The following is a 15,000-nucleotide window of genomic DNA, read 5'->3' as shown; positions in this document are numbered from 1 at the left end:
TTTTCTAACATTCAGATTAAATTCCTCCTTATGAACATATATCAAGAGCTTAAAACACTCATGCATAATCATCCTAAAAACAGTTTTAAAATAATAATATACTTAAACATGTAAAAAGTAATTTTAATGCTCAGAAGAACTTTCATATTATAGAAGTTTAAGAAACCATTCGCTATTCAATAATGTATCTCTTGTATATCTATTATTTCATTTATAAAATTCAATCATCAGCATCTAGTCTATCCTGCCACATTACCAGTTTGAGGTCATGGGTCACATATATGCATTTGGAATGGTTACAACGTTGTCATGTGTCATGAGTAAAATCCTTCGTTTGGTAAAAAAAAAACAAGACAAAACAACATAACCTTTTGAGCTCTGAATAACAAAGATGATTGATTATTCTAAATAAGGTACACACACACACACACACACACACACACCTACACACACACAAACTCACATACACACTTATTGCTTTTAAAGTGAGAATGTCCCTGAAACATAAAAAAGAAATTATAATAATAAACCAAAAACTATCACCAAAAGTAATGAGCAGTCAACTAACTTCTGGGTGGACAACATCCCGAAGATGTGAAAATACATATTTGTAAAGGTTATAGTGACAAAGTACGGTGTCAAATATGTAATCTGTGTACTGCTTTTTGTGCCTGTCGCTGAGAGGTTCTAAAGCCTTTGATTCTTCTTTGAAATCTCTGATGGCATCCGATATTTGATGACGCTCCACTGTGGATGAAAAGAAAAAGAAAAGAAAAATCCAATCAAATGTAATGCATAACAAAAAATGAAGAAAAAAAAAATCTCATTTTTTCTTGTGTATTCAATTCTAAGAGGTTGAAAACAATACGTAAAACAAACAAAAACAATACGACGTAAAATAATCTAAAAACTAAAAACAAAACAAAACAAACAGAAGACGAAAATAAATATTTTTAAACAAGAGCAGAAATAAAAGAGAAACACGGGCTACAAGTGATTTAAGAATAATTTAATAAAGGATGAAAAAAGACGAAAGAAGAAGTAACGAGAATTTAAGAGTTAGCCCCTATGGTATCAAATTATTATTCTTTTTAGATAAATAATAAAGTTTATAGTCATTAAGGATGTATGTGAACGTGATATTCTTTGACATTCACACTTATCCTTTAAAAAAAGAGTAATTAAAAAAAATTACTTTAAAAAATCTCTTGAGCCCATGAAAAAAAAATATTAGAAAAGTAAGTTTTACTAAATTGTAATGAATAGACAGTACAGAGGCTATAACAGCATATTGAGACATTTTACAAAAGTACAACCATGAACAGGTAACAAAGTCACTTACCTAAAATCTTTTTCAAAAAATCATGAGCAACTTTCACAATAAGACTTATATGCTCCCAAGGAAACCCTTTTTCAACAGCAAAGATTATACTATCATAAATGTACGATATGAATGGGGCTTTCTGCATGTCTTTACAGTCGATGTACGGAGGTATTCCCAATTCCTCTGCCAAGAGGACTTTTCCGGCATTTGGCTGAGGAAAGGGGGGAGGGGGGGGGGGGTAGATTATTGACAATCAATCATAAAGCACGTTGACTTACATGAATGAATTGAGAATATAGGGAATGCTATTCACTTATACTTTTATCTCTTCACCAACATAAATATGGGGGAAATATTAGCTTGAGAATGAAACAAAGCCGAAGTAAAAATATTTACGATATCTAGACCTTTCCTAAAAGTTTACAACCGCTGTCATGTATAATATCTTTATACTTTATACTGATATATTTTTATATCCCTATAATATCTTCTAAAAACGATATAGATGTTTTGCAATCTTTTCAATTTTCAATTTATAGTGACAGTTTTAACTATTTTACAGTGTTGATATTATTCATATTATAAAGCGCAGCTCTGGTTATAGAGCTGCTCCTTTTTTATATATATATACATCCTATTTCCATTGTATTTTTATCTTATTGTGTAAATTATAACACGTCTGTACAAAAAATTTCCTTTTTGGATGCAATAAAGTATTATTATTATTATTATTATTATTATTATTATTATTATTATTATTATTATTATTATTATTATTATTATTATTATTATTATTATTATTATTATTATTATTATTATTATTATTATTATTATTATAGACTTTATAAGACTAATATAAATTGTTGTTTGGTTTTAGAAATGTAATGGAAAACTGACACTTTAAGTCACATAGCTATGCCCAGGAAAATGTTTAACAACTTATAGAACTTTAAAACTCTACTAGATTAGAGTCCACCAATGCGCAAATGCTTTTGGGTTATACGAGGAAGTACCAAAAGGTTGTTAATGTAACATTTAGCCCAAAATGACACCATTATCAAGTTACTCTGAAAAGCTGTGTGAAAAAAATTGTTTCACCAGTTTTAACAATAAGAAAATCCAAATACTGACAGTCTGGTACCAACATTAAAGCCGACAGAGTCTCTCAAGGTTTGAAAAATTATTGTGGATAAAGATACTTATATTACTTATATCAATCATGACATCCCATCTGAAAAAGAGAACAGTTGAATGTTGGGCCAGCAATCCAACCTTGAAAAAAAAAAGCCTCAAAACAAAAGGCTATTGATAGGACTACTAACAAACAGTAAAAGTCCAAGTTGGTGCGCTCTCCTGTTTGAGGAACGCATGATGCAGAATTGTAAAGGCCCATGAGAAACCACCCTGTAATTGTAGGAAAATCAAGAGTACGGAATGTTATTCACTATCCAAATCTTGGGTATATACTGTCACCAGGTTTTTTCTTTTACACCAGAGTTGTGCATGTTCATATTTTGATTTATGAATCAGCTACTTTACCCACACCGACTTCTGTTGTGTGAATTATTTAGATCAAAATGGGGGGGGGGGGGGGTTGCAGGGAAGGTATTGTCTGAAGCCTGGGACTATCGAAAAGGTGAAAATGAAAAAGCTTTGGAAGGGATAAATACAAACAATGAATGATTCGGGTGAAATCTTTTTTCTGCATAACAAACGAAGATATTGTCTAAACAAATTAACAGAATTTAGTGAGAATCGTATCAAGTGTGTATTCTCCGGGTTGAATAGAGTTTGATTGAAACAAAAGCCTTGTGTGCTAAGAGATATCTAAGATAAGACGTGTCCATATTTGCTGGTCTGATTACCCAAATTTTTGTGGAATCATTGGTGCAATGGAAAGAGTCTCAAATCAGAGAAAAATATTGTCCATTACTACAATGTTAAAAGAAAACCCATCATTGTGGTGGGTTATCAGGCCTGCAGACAAGATGTGCATATATATATATATATATATATATATATATATATATATTATATATATATATATATATATATATATATATATATATATATATATATAATTACTAATTATAGGGTATATTTTGATAAGAAGAAGACGACAGAAAACAATAACCTTGTTGGGGGTGCTGAATTCTTTGCTGACAATACACACCCGATTTTTGGGTGCCGCATTATCTGATGACAATATACACTCAACTTTTGGGAATTGAATTATCTGGCGACAATACACACCCAGTATCGGGTATCGAATTACACTCCCTTATGAATATGGTAGATGCTAGGAGACTAAGATTTTGGTCTGTATTTTCGTTTATGGAACTGTTTCTTTATGTTAAAGAGGCGAGTTTTTTTCTTCTATTTATTTATTGCTTGTCTGTTTGTTTTTGTTGCTGTTCTTTCTTTCTTTTTTTTTGGGGGGGGGGGGGTTGATTATTTTTTAGGTAATAATCACACCTCCCCCCCTCCCCACCCACACGAGAAAAATGTCAGAGAAGAGATTGCAAGTTATCGGCCTGTCGCCAACACAAAACTTAACTTAGTTTAGTTTTATTTTTTAACAATAATATTTTTAGATTTTTGATCGAAAGACCACGATTTTGGTCTTCCGAATCAAAACTATGGAACTCTGTTTCTTTACTATTATGTTGAGGAGCCCCGTTTTTTTTAGAGAGAGAGAGAGAGAGAGAGAGAGAGAGAGAGAGAGAGAGAGAGAGAGAGAGAGAGAGAGAGAGAGAGAGAGAGAGAGAGAGAGAGAGATAGAGACTTCTCCAATGAATGATGGATGAATTCAAAAGTGGCGTCCTTTGGCTATTCTTCTTCCATTGTACTAATACGCCGGTTTTTTAAAATTGTGTGTTTGATTTGAGGAGAGGTTCTACTCACGGATACATTTGCGATTTGTTTCAGCGACGAAACATTAATTTTGTTGAAACCGTCAAACCCTGTTTTGGAAGCCATTTTGGTTGCTATAAGGAGATTGACGCTGTTTGTCTTACTTTCATTATGAGGATCTATCATTTTTTTATAATATTTATAATTTCATTTGTATAAAATATAGAGCTTATTTATTTGTAAACTTCAAATATTTAATTTTAAGTCTAAAAATAATTAGAACACATATTTTTGGTCTAATAACTATTATTGTATATATTTTTAAAATACCGTATGTAAAAGTAAATTTAATAGGGATCTCTTGTCATGTGATAATGATTTAAAAACTAGGATCGGACTCGTATCATGTGATGATTGTGAGATTTCGACAAAATGGCATTAGTGTCACTTTTCTTATTTACCCTTCTCTTTGTCGGTAAGTTACTTATTAAAATGTGATCATAATCTCAAACACAATAACAAAATGTCGTTTTACTACTTTATTAAATTAGCTCTTGATATATCATTTTTCCTCTAGCGCACAGGTAAACATAACTTCAAGTTGAATCTTAAACTTAACTTGAAACTTTTTTAAATCTATAGAAATAGAATAAGAATAGATTAAAAAAAAACCCAACTTCCTTTTACTTTTACTCTTTGATTGATATTGATCACCCTAGCCCAACGTACTTACAGAGAGAACTCAATGCCCTAGCCCTAATATACAACTATTAATTAAGGTCAATGAGAGAAGACAGTTTATAACTTCATTCTTACCAAATGCAGTTTACTTTACATAGTGGCCAACTGTCCTGATAAAATCAGGACTGTCTCGATTTGCCCAATTTTATTTAAATTTAATTTGGCAATCTGAGAAAAAAAACTCAATCAAATGTATGGAAATGACCGTTGCATGACCCAGGAATCAGGAAAGGAATATGCTTTTTTGACTAGCAATTTAAAAAAGAAAAAGGAACAGAAAAAGGTTTAGATCTAGATTATTTCGGTACTATTGTTATGGTAGCGTCAGTTGCCAAGGACCTTGACAATTGTCAAATCGTCAATTGCCAAGGACCGTGTCAGTTCATCAACTACGCATGTGTACTTTTAACTGCCACGGAGTACCTTTAGTGTCATGAAGTGATGTATTGCCACAGAGTGATGTTATGTATTAATATTAATTAATAATACTCTCTTTTACTCTTCTTTCTCTCTCTCTCTCTCTCTCTCTCTGTCATTTTCTCATTTCCCTCTCTGCCATTTTTTCCTCTGTGTATGTATTTCTCGGTCATTTCCTCTCTCTCTCTCTCTCTCTCTCTCTCTCTCTCTCTCTCTCTCTCTCTCTCTCTCTCTCTCTCTCTCTCTCTCTCTCTCTCTCTCTCCCATATTTCCTCTTTTTGTTACGGACCTTGCCAGTTGGTAAATCGTCAACTATTTACTATTAATGCCACGGATTGATCTTGTTGCACAAATGTTTTACGTTAATTATTCCGTATTAAGACGATGTGCAGTATATTTCCTTTAAAATAAAGGAAATTTTACTTTTCTGTTTTAATCTAGGACATCTTGGCAGAGATTTGCCACTTCGTCCCCCCCCCCCCCCCCCCCCCCCCCCCCCCCCCGCCCCTGAATCCGAAATCAACAGTAATTTTTGTTTGATATTATTTTAACTCATTTTGGAATTCGTGAAAAGACAGAAAAATTAAAAACAAATGCCAAGAAGTGTTGACTTGATCCATTCCACAACGATTGACAAGGAATGAGTGAAAGTGAATGGCGAATGGAAGAAAAGAAAGTGACAGTGACTGTGACAGGGTTCGAGATTCGTATGCGCGCAAATCGAGGCTCGATTGAAATCACCACATGCAGCTGATTGAGGCCCGACTGAAATCACCACATGCGGCTGAAGAGTTCCAATTTGACTCCTTGGCAATTGATGAACCGTCAACTACCAAGGACTCACTCCTTGGCAATTGACACTTTTAGTTTAGCTCAATGAAACTGAAACCTAGACTATATCATTATATTATTATTATTATTATTATTATTATTATTATTATTATTATTATTATTATTATTATTATTATTATTATTATTATTATTATTATTATTATTATTATTATTATTATTATTATTATGTGCTTTTCAACTCGATTCTAATGATAACAAAATTGTGAAAATCAGATAAGCAGAAGAAAAGTTATTGGCTTCCCGTAAAACCATATTTTCGTTTATGGAACTGTTTCTTTCTGTTTAAGAGGCGAGTGATTTTTTTCTTTTTATATATTGCTTAATTGTTTTTGGGGTATTTTTTTTTGGTGATAGCCTTTGTTTTTGTTTTTTTTGTTGTTTATTAAAAAAAAGCTTTGTAATGATATTAATATTAGTATAAAAGTCAGAAGAGAGATTGCAAGTTATCGACAGTCCAACATAAAAAATTTAATTAGAAGTTTTCTTTTTTTCTTTTCTTAAAAAAAAATAATTTTCAATATTTGCTAGAGAGACCAATAGTTCGTCTTCCGACGTAAAACAAATTATTTTCATAATTGGAACTGTGTCTTTATATATGTTGTGAAGTGAAGGTTTTTTTGTTTGTATGTTTGTTTTGTTTTCTTGAAAAGGGGAGGGGGGAGGGGGATTCTTTATTTATTGTTTTGTTTTGGTCTCCCTAGCAAAAATGACTTGTTTTGGCTAAATAGATCAAGATTTTGGCTCCCTGCAGTAAATCTGTAGGTTTATAGTTTATGGATGGAATTGTTTTTTATGTTGAGGGGAGAGTTGATTAAAAAAAAAAATTATATTTAGTTATTACTTGTTTGATTGTTTTTGCTGTTGTTCTTGATTTATTCATTATCTTTCAAGGCCTTGCGATAATATTATTATCAGGTGGCCCCCTTTATTACCTTTTAAGGCTTTGTGATAAAATAAGGTAAAGTCAAAGTAGTCAAAGTAAAGTCAGAAGAGAGATTGTAGGTTATTGGCCGTCCAACACAAAAATCAATTTAGTTTTCTTTTTCACTAATATTTTTCAATTTTTGATAGGGAGACCATGATATTAAAGTAAAGCTGTATTTTCATATATTATAGAACTGTTTCTTTATGTTGTTGACTAGAGTTGTTTTGTTTTGTTTTTGTTCTTTATTTATTTTTTATGCCGAATAATAATAGCATGCCAACCTCCCTTCCCCCACCAAACAAAAAAAAAAAGAGAGGAAAGACAGAAGAGAGATTGCAAGTTATCAACCGTCCAACACAAAAGTTACTTTTATATTCTTGTTTTTTCTTTTTAGTTTCCATTTTTTTCTTCAATTTTCTCAAGGATTCAATAGTTTGTTTAATTTTCTGGGGAGGGGCAGGGTAATATTATTACAAAGCTTTTTTTAAAAGCAACAACCCCCCCCCCCCCCTCCCCCATAAAAACACGAACAGCAACAAAACCAAACAAGTTATAAATGAATAGAAGACAAAAAAAACATCGCCTCTTCAACATAAACAGTTGCATAAAAACGAAATTTTATACTGTTTTACGCTGGGAAGCTAAAATCTTTGTCTTCCTAGCCAAACAGGCCAGTTTTGGTCTCCCTAGACAAATTGGTTGATTTTGATTAGGGAGACCAAAATCTTGGTCTCCCTAGCCTCTCTCTACCTTAGTTTAAAGGTTGAAAAATGTTCTTTTATTTTTCATCATCATTGCCTTTTTCACCTGGGTCAGGGTATAGGCCACAGACAAACAGTTTCCATCCTTCTCTATCCTTAGCTAACTTTTTTAAAAATCTCATTCGATGTCTTATCACTTCTCTGTATATCAGCTTCTTTAATTCTTCTCCATGTTCCTCGTGGCCTTCCCCTTGATCTTCTGCCCTGAGGGTTCCAGTCCAATACTTTCTTTGTTATAGTGGAGTCATTCTTTCTAAACGTGTGTCCAATCGACCTCCATCGTCTTCTTCCTATTTCCTCTCCCACTGGTTTCTGCTGTGTTTTTTTCCATACTTCTTCATTTTTTATTCTATTCTTCCATTTTATTTTGAGTAGCTTATGCATGCACCTGTTTACGAAAATCTGTACCCTCCTTATACATGCCTGTGATGCGTTCCAAGTTTCACATCCATACAGAAGGACAGACTTCACGTTTGAGTTGAAAAGTCTTAGCTTTAGTCGAAGGGAGATATCTTTAGTTCTTCAAACTCTGTTCAAAGACGTGAATGCAGCCTGTGCCTTTCCTATCTGTGCTTTCACCTCTGCTTCCATGCCTCCATCCTTGTCAATTATCTTCTATTTTTGCATTTGTTATTTACTGACGGACTTTGTAACCTGAAACTATTGCATTTCCGGTAGTAACCACCATTTGATTTCAAAATTAGCCTAAAATGGCCGCTAAGATTTGAGTAAGGATTTTACTGGAACGAATTTCAGGGATGCAGTATCTAACTTTGAATTTAATTTTATTAAAAAGTTAAGATGTTAAATCACGAGACCTCACTAGAATTTTGATTCACAAATGTCTAATTTTTAAAATTATCCAAAGTTAAATTATACCCCATTTTATCCACGATAAAAGGCTATACTAAATTGATTTAAACATAAACAACATCAAACTATAGGGTAATTCCTCCTGAAGAAAATAAAACAAATCATTAAAATCCATCTGGAAACAAAAAATCTTTGGAACTTTTTCTGAGACCCATCACTTAAAAGTCCAAAAAAATAGGGTCACAGCCACTCGGCCATTTATCAGCTCACTGCTTGAGTGCCAAATGTCTGTTTACCAAAGTACCTAATATATTGGTCGAAACTCAAACATTCTACTATTTTGGGTCATGGCGATATTGTGCATTATGGTATCCTGTTTAGCTCTTTGAAAAGTTGGCCACTATAACTATGAGTTTAGATTTGGAGATGAGTTAGTTTTCTCAAAAAAAAAAAAAAAAAAAAAAAATTCCTAACTGAACATCACCTTGATGAGTTGAATTGATTTCAATGAATAAGAAAAGGCAGGTGTTAGGTGTCACTCTGTTAGAGTTAGAGCGATATCATCTAGTGTTACCTGCTAGGTCGTGCTAGGTATTGCTCAGACAATTTTGCACTGCTTGCATTGACTTTTGCGACTATGTAATAATAAATGGCATCATTGGACTATGTGGTCTAGTAGTATGACACACGCTTTTGGATCGGTAGGTCCTGGGTTCGAGCCTCGCTCAACACATAGTGGAGTCCTTGGAAAAGGCTCTTTAGTCACATTTTCTCACCGTACTTGGGTGTAAAATGAGTACCTGGCCGTTGACAGCGTTGTCTGTGTTGGAAAAAATTGTAATATCGCCTACAGGGGTCATGTCTCGTTCTATATGTTATGTATTGTTTTTGGTCAGGGACCCTTTCTAAAGCACTTTGAGCACGTTTAGTGGATATTGCGCTATATAAAAGCTCAAGTTTTTTTTGTTTGTTTGTAAATTTACTGTTGTGATAACAATGCCAGTTATATAATAAAAATAATAATAAGAATAAGAATAAGAGTAATAATGATAATAAAACATGGTAAAAATATAATGATGAAAATGATAATGAAATAAAATATGAAGAAAATAAAAGAAAAAATAGTAAGAAGAACAATGATAAATAAACAAATCAATAAATAGCTTTAGAAACAAATAAATAAAATACTATTAATTAAGAAACATATGAATAGAACTAAAAAATAATTTATATATTGGAAAAAAAAAGTTGTCCCATTGGGATTTGAACTCAGGATCTTCCAATCAAAAGTCAAAAAGCTAAACCGCTACGTTTCAGATATCCACCCAACTTGTGGAGATTTTTAATCATATCTATTTTGGATGATATTTTTTAAAATATGAATTAAACCACTTCTCTTTTGTTATTTTAAATGTAAATTGCACATTAGCAGAAAAAAACAACAAACAAAGAAGGTATTCTATCACATAGCCAAAGCGGGTTTCGCCAAGACCGAAGCACATCGGACGTTGTATGGACACATAAATGGTTGGCAGCAAAGGCACTCAAAGAAAACATATCCATAACAATAACCGGAATCGATATGTCCGCAGCCTTTGATACGATCGACAGAGGAAAACTTTTGGAGATATTAACAGAAATAGTAGACGAAGACGAGCTCCGAATAATCCGATTTCTCCTCAGCAACACAAAGATACAACCAAGGATATACGGGGCCACAAAACAGACGCAGTTCGAAAGTAACATCGGGACCCCCCAAGGAGATAGTCTGAGCCCGATTCTGTTCACAATATACTTAGAACACGCTCTGAAAGAAGTTCGAAAAGTCATTCCAAAACCAACGACTCATATTGAGAATGCAATCCCTAGAGAAATCGCCTATGCAGATGATGTCGATTTTATTGGATCAACACCAGCAAATATAGACATCATACAAAATACCCTCATGAAATATAACCTCCAAGTCAATGCCAATAAAACCGAATTTACAATAATATCGAGGAACAAAGAGGAATGGAAAAGAACAAAGAAAGTCGGCTCACTAATTGGAGACACCGAGGATGTACAAAGAAGAAAACAGCTATCAAACGCCGCACTCAGTAAACTCACCAATGTATGGATTAGAGGTGACAAAATAAAGAGAAAAACCAAACTGAAACTGTACCATGCTCTTGTAAAACTGGTACTTCTGTATAACTGCGGCACTTGGGCGTTGACAAAATCCGAAGAAGAACATCTGGATGCCTTCCATCGCACACAGCTAAGAAGGGTACTGGACATCAAATACCCCAAAAAGATCTCAAATGAATCACTCTATAAGATCACAAAAGAAAGACCAATCTCCCTTGACATTTTACAACAACGATGGCAACTTTTCGGTCACATACTACGCAGGGACAAAAACATACCAGCAAACCAAGCCATGTCGGGATACTTACAAAAACACGGGAACCTTTTCAGAGGAAGACCGATCACAACACTCCCTGTGATCCTAAACAAAAACCTCACAACACTTGGACAAAGCATTAGTCTCATAACGGCAGGGGACCTTGAAAATCTGAGAACCCTAGCAGAGGACCGGCAATATTGGAGACACCTCACACAGGAAATACTGGAAACAGCCAAGGCGACCCGATCTTTCGGTCGAGACGCGAAAGGCATCTAAGTAAGAAGTAAGTAAGTATTCGGATGTTTTCCTTTTTATAGTTTTAGTGAATCTATTTTCGCAATTAACAAAATGCTGGAGCAATATCTAGTGTTACATTAGGTGTCACGCTATCTGTTTTGCATTAGGTGTTACTCTTTTTGAGGGATATAATTAGAAGTAAAAAATATTAATCTTGAAAAATAAAAGTTGTCCCCATTGGGATTTAAACCCAGGACCTTCAAATCAAGAGTCAAACAGCTTAACCACAATGCTACAGATCCACCCAGCTTGTGGAGATACTTATTTATGTCTGTTTAGAATAAATTTTTAAAAAAGAAAATGAATTATGCCACTTCTCTTTTGTTATTTTTAATGCACACTAGCAGAGAATAACAAGGTATACAGATGTTTTCCTTTTCATAGTTTTAGTGACTCTAATTGTGTGATTAACTAAATGCTAGAGCGATATCTAGTGTTATGGTATGTGTCACTGTATCACAGCGATATCTAGTGTTATGGTATGTGTCACTGTATCACAGCGATATCTAGTGTTATGGTATGTGTCACTGTATCACAGCGATATCTAGTGTTATGGTATGTGTCACTGTATCACAGCGATATCTAGTGTTATGGTATGTGTCACTGTATCACAGCGATATCTAGTGTTATGGTATGTGTCACTGTATCACAGCGATATCTAGTGTTATGGTATGTGTCACTGTATCACAGCGATATCTAGTGTTATGGTATGTGTCACTGTATCACAGCGATATCTAGTGTTATGGTATGTGTCACTGTATCACAGCGATATCTAGTGTTATGGTATGTGTCACTGTATCACAGCGATATCTAGTGTTATGGTATGTGTCACTGTATCACAGCGATATCTAGTGTTATGGTATGTGTCACTGTATCACAGCGATATCTAGTGTTGAGTTAGTTGTCATTCTATTAGAGAGATATCTGGCCACTTTGATAAGAAATTGGTACACAACAATAATGATTATAATGAATGGTAAATCACTACTACTACTACTACTACTACTACTACTACTACTACTACTACTACTACTACTACTACTACTACATCACTGTTATTATAGCATCATCTCCTGTTAAGTTTCATTTGAAATTTGAAAATCAGAGGAAATTTTATTTTATCCTAACAATTATGTCGACTCCATAGACAAAAAGTTGTTCCTAACTGTTAGACCTTGATTCAGATGAAACAATGATATTTGTGCTTATAATGACCAGTTGATGGCCACTGTTTTATCGAAATGAGGCCGATTTTATAATGATGAAAAGAGTACCAGTTCCACAAGGTTAATTCTTTTTTCCAGGCATTGAAGATTTTACTATTTTACAGGCTGTTTTGCTGTGGACAGTTTACGGTTTTTCATCATTGGAGATGTTGGGGGGATTCCAATTGAACCATACTACTCTTTCATTGAGAGGTCCACTGCTATTGAAATGGGAAAACTGGCTGACATTTACAAACCAGAATTCATCTTAGAGTTGGGAGACAACTTCTATGAAGAAGGTGTTAAAGATGTAAATGATAGACGTTTTCAGGTAGGAAGTTATGTTGCAGACATTCTCTCTCTCTCTCTCTCTCTCTCTCTCTCTCTCTCTCTCTCTCTCTCTCTCTCTCTCTCTCTCTCTCTCTCTCTCTCTCTCACACACACACACACACTCACTCACACACACACACACATGTAAGTGTGGATGCCTATTTTTAAATCACTTTTAAAAACTATATTTGACTGTATTTATTGTTCTAATGTAACATTCTCCATGCTTTTAAAAAAAATGTTAATCTTTATTTTTTGTTTCATTTCTTTTTTTTTTCTTCTATCATTCTACTCTATCTTATCAACTGTAAGTGTCAGTAATTTAGTTCAGACCTTTGTCCCTAAGATTGAGAAATTCTATAATCAACGTGTTAATCTCCTATTGCAATGCGACCTACATAACGTAAGCAATGATAAAGTTAGCATAATCTATTCCACCCTCCCCCTGCTGCATGTAAAATGACTGTTGACAGTTTTTTATAGAAGAGTATTGAAGACGCGATATATTTTAGTCTCTTATTTTTCCTCTCTCTTGCTCTTAAAAAAACGTATTTACTCCTTCCTCACATTTTTGTTCTCTTTGGAGAAAAAAAATTGTAATGACTGAATTTTTTTTTTTTCATCTGACTGACTGACACTAATACATTGATGGGTAGATCGCACTTTGTAGTAAAATGTGAAAAAAGAATGATCTTATTGTTGTACTAGTTTAAACATAAATTTACAAGATACTTTTTGGCATTTGCAGTATATTCAACGTGCCCTATTATTACCTCGGATGCAATATATAATCAAATTTTCCTTTTGAGCAGCTCATGTCATGTATTGTTTAAGTATGTGGTTCTTTTTTTTTTTTTAGTAATTCAAGTACTAGCACTTCCATGATATCGTTTTTTAAATAGATTTTTTTTTGTTTTTTTGGTATTAACACTTTTAAATGAAATCCATCACTGCTTCTTGCCAGGTTCCCATTCACATATGTATTAAGGGAGGTATTGCACATAAATTGCATTATTCATGGATGCAAATCAGGGTCCAGAGTTTGTGATAATCATTACCCATATATCTCATCACTCAGCATGATTGCTTGTTTTTAATCGTAATTGAGATAACATCTTTTTTTGAGGACTTCTCAGCAATATGTGTTTATTTGCTATTATTTTCTTTTTTCTCCTTAGGATACTTTTGAGAAGGTTTTCACTGCACAATCCCTCCAAGTTCCTTGGTATTTTATAGCTGGGAACCATGATCACCAAGGAAATGTTTCCGCTCAAATTGAATATTCAAATTTTTCTAAGAGATGGTGAGTTGACCCTGTAAATACAGATTTCTGCTTAAAAGTGTTGTTCTGATTATGTGGTTTGCACTGTAGTACAGTGCAAGCTGCTTAAGCAGACAAGCGGGGTTACACAGAGAGCATTCCTCCCATTGATTAATGTTTCAGTTAACTGATTCTGCTTGTGGCCTCCACTGCAACAACTTATCAAGACTTCACATATCTTTTGCAGTGATTATCTATTTATATGTGTCTAAAAAAGTTTTTTTGTCATTCTTCACAAAAGTTAATATCGCATGTTTGTAGTCATTTTGGTAAATGAAACAGAACGTGTTAGGCTCTCTTCATATTCATACGGAATTGTCACTACATCCAAATCTTAAGAAGGGGCCAAATGTATCAAGGACACATGAATTCTGTTTCTCTGATTACCCACAACACGTTATGCAATTTTAATTAACATGCATCAAAAGCAAATAAACCATTGCATTATTACTAGTACTCTCAATAATGATTTGCTGCTCACGAAGGCTATAGAAATGGCAGAAGTAAAAATGACTACCGTATTTAATGGAATGGGCGGTTATAGACTCAATGCCAATTTTAGATAACTGACTTTCTGAATCATCTGAAGACACAGGGTAACTACAGCCTCATTCGTTGCAATGGCAATATTCTTGTTTTTTTTTGTTTTTTTATTACAAACATTTGCTGAAGCTCTGAAATCATTCCAATTAACCAGAATGCGTTACACTTAACTGGTAGAAATGATATATAAAAATTCTGTCACATACTACAGATTGTTCTAATTAAGCAA

The 15,000-nt window shown here is 33.7% G+C and overlaps 2 protein-coding genes across 3 annotated transcripts in view; one reads left to right on the top strand and one right to left on the bottom strand.

Annotated features, from left to right (window-relative positions):
• LOC144966740 (uncharacterized protein C8orf74 homolog) overlaps positions 1-4,328 on the bottom strand; it is a 10,663-nt gene extending 6,335 nt beyond the window's left edge. The window contains exons 1-3 of the mRNA XM_078903516.1: positions 4,229-4,328; positions 1,343-1,535; positions 569-747 (exon numbers count right to left, since the gene is read on the bottom strand). Of these exons, the coding sequence (XP_078759642.1) occupies positions 569-747; positions 1,343-1,535; positions 4,229-4,303 (447 nt within the window). The 5' untranslated portion in view covers positions 4,304-4,328. The remainder of the gene's footprint in view (positions 1-568; positions 748-1,342; positions 1,536-4,228) is intronic.
• A 246-nt stretch (positions 4,329-4,574) lies between these two features.
• Positions 4,575-15,000, top strand: part of LOC144966725 (tartrate-resistant acid phosphatase type 5-like) — a 19,439-nt gene continuing 9,013 nt past the window's right edge. The window contains exons 1-3 of one of the 2 annotated variants that reach the window (XM_078903498.1): positions 4,575-4,652; positions 12,703-12,908; positions 14,086-14,210. In XM_078903498.1, coding sequence (XP_078759624.1) covers positions 4,610-4,652; positions 12,703-12,908; positions 14,086-14,210 — 374 coding nt within the window. In that variant the 5' untranslated portion in view covers positions 4,575-4,609. Of the gene's footprint in view, positions 4,653-4,885; positions 4,957-12,702; positions 12,909-14,085; positions 14,211-15,000 lie in introns of those variants that run through there. The other variant, XM_078903504.1, reaches the window with a different exon arrangement.

The sequence above is a fragment of the Berghia stephanieae genome, chromosome 1 (genome assembly GCF_034508935.2).
Source record: "Berghia stephanieae isolate SIO BIC M18660-M18661 chromosome 1, UCSD_Bste_1.3, whole genome shotgun sequence".
NCBI lineage: Eukaryota > Metazoa > Mollusca > Gastropoda > Nudibranchia > Aeolidiidae > Berghia > Berghia stephanieae.
This window is presented reverse-complemented; position numbering and strand designations above follow the sequence as displayed.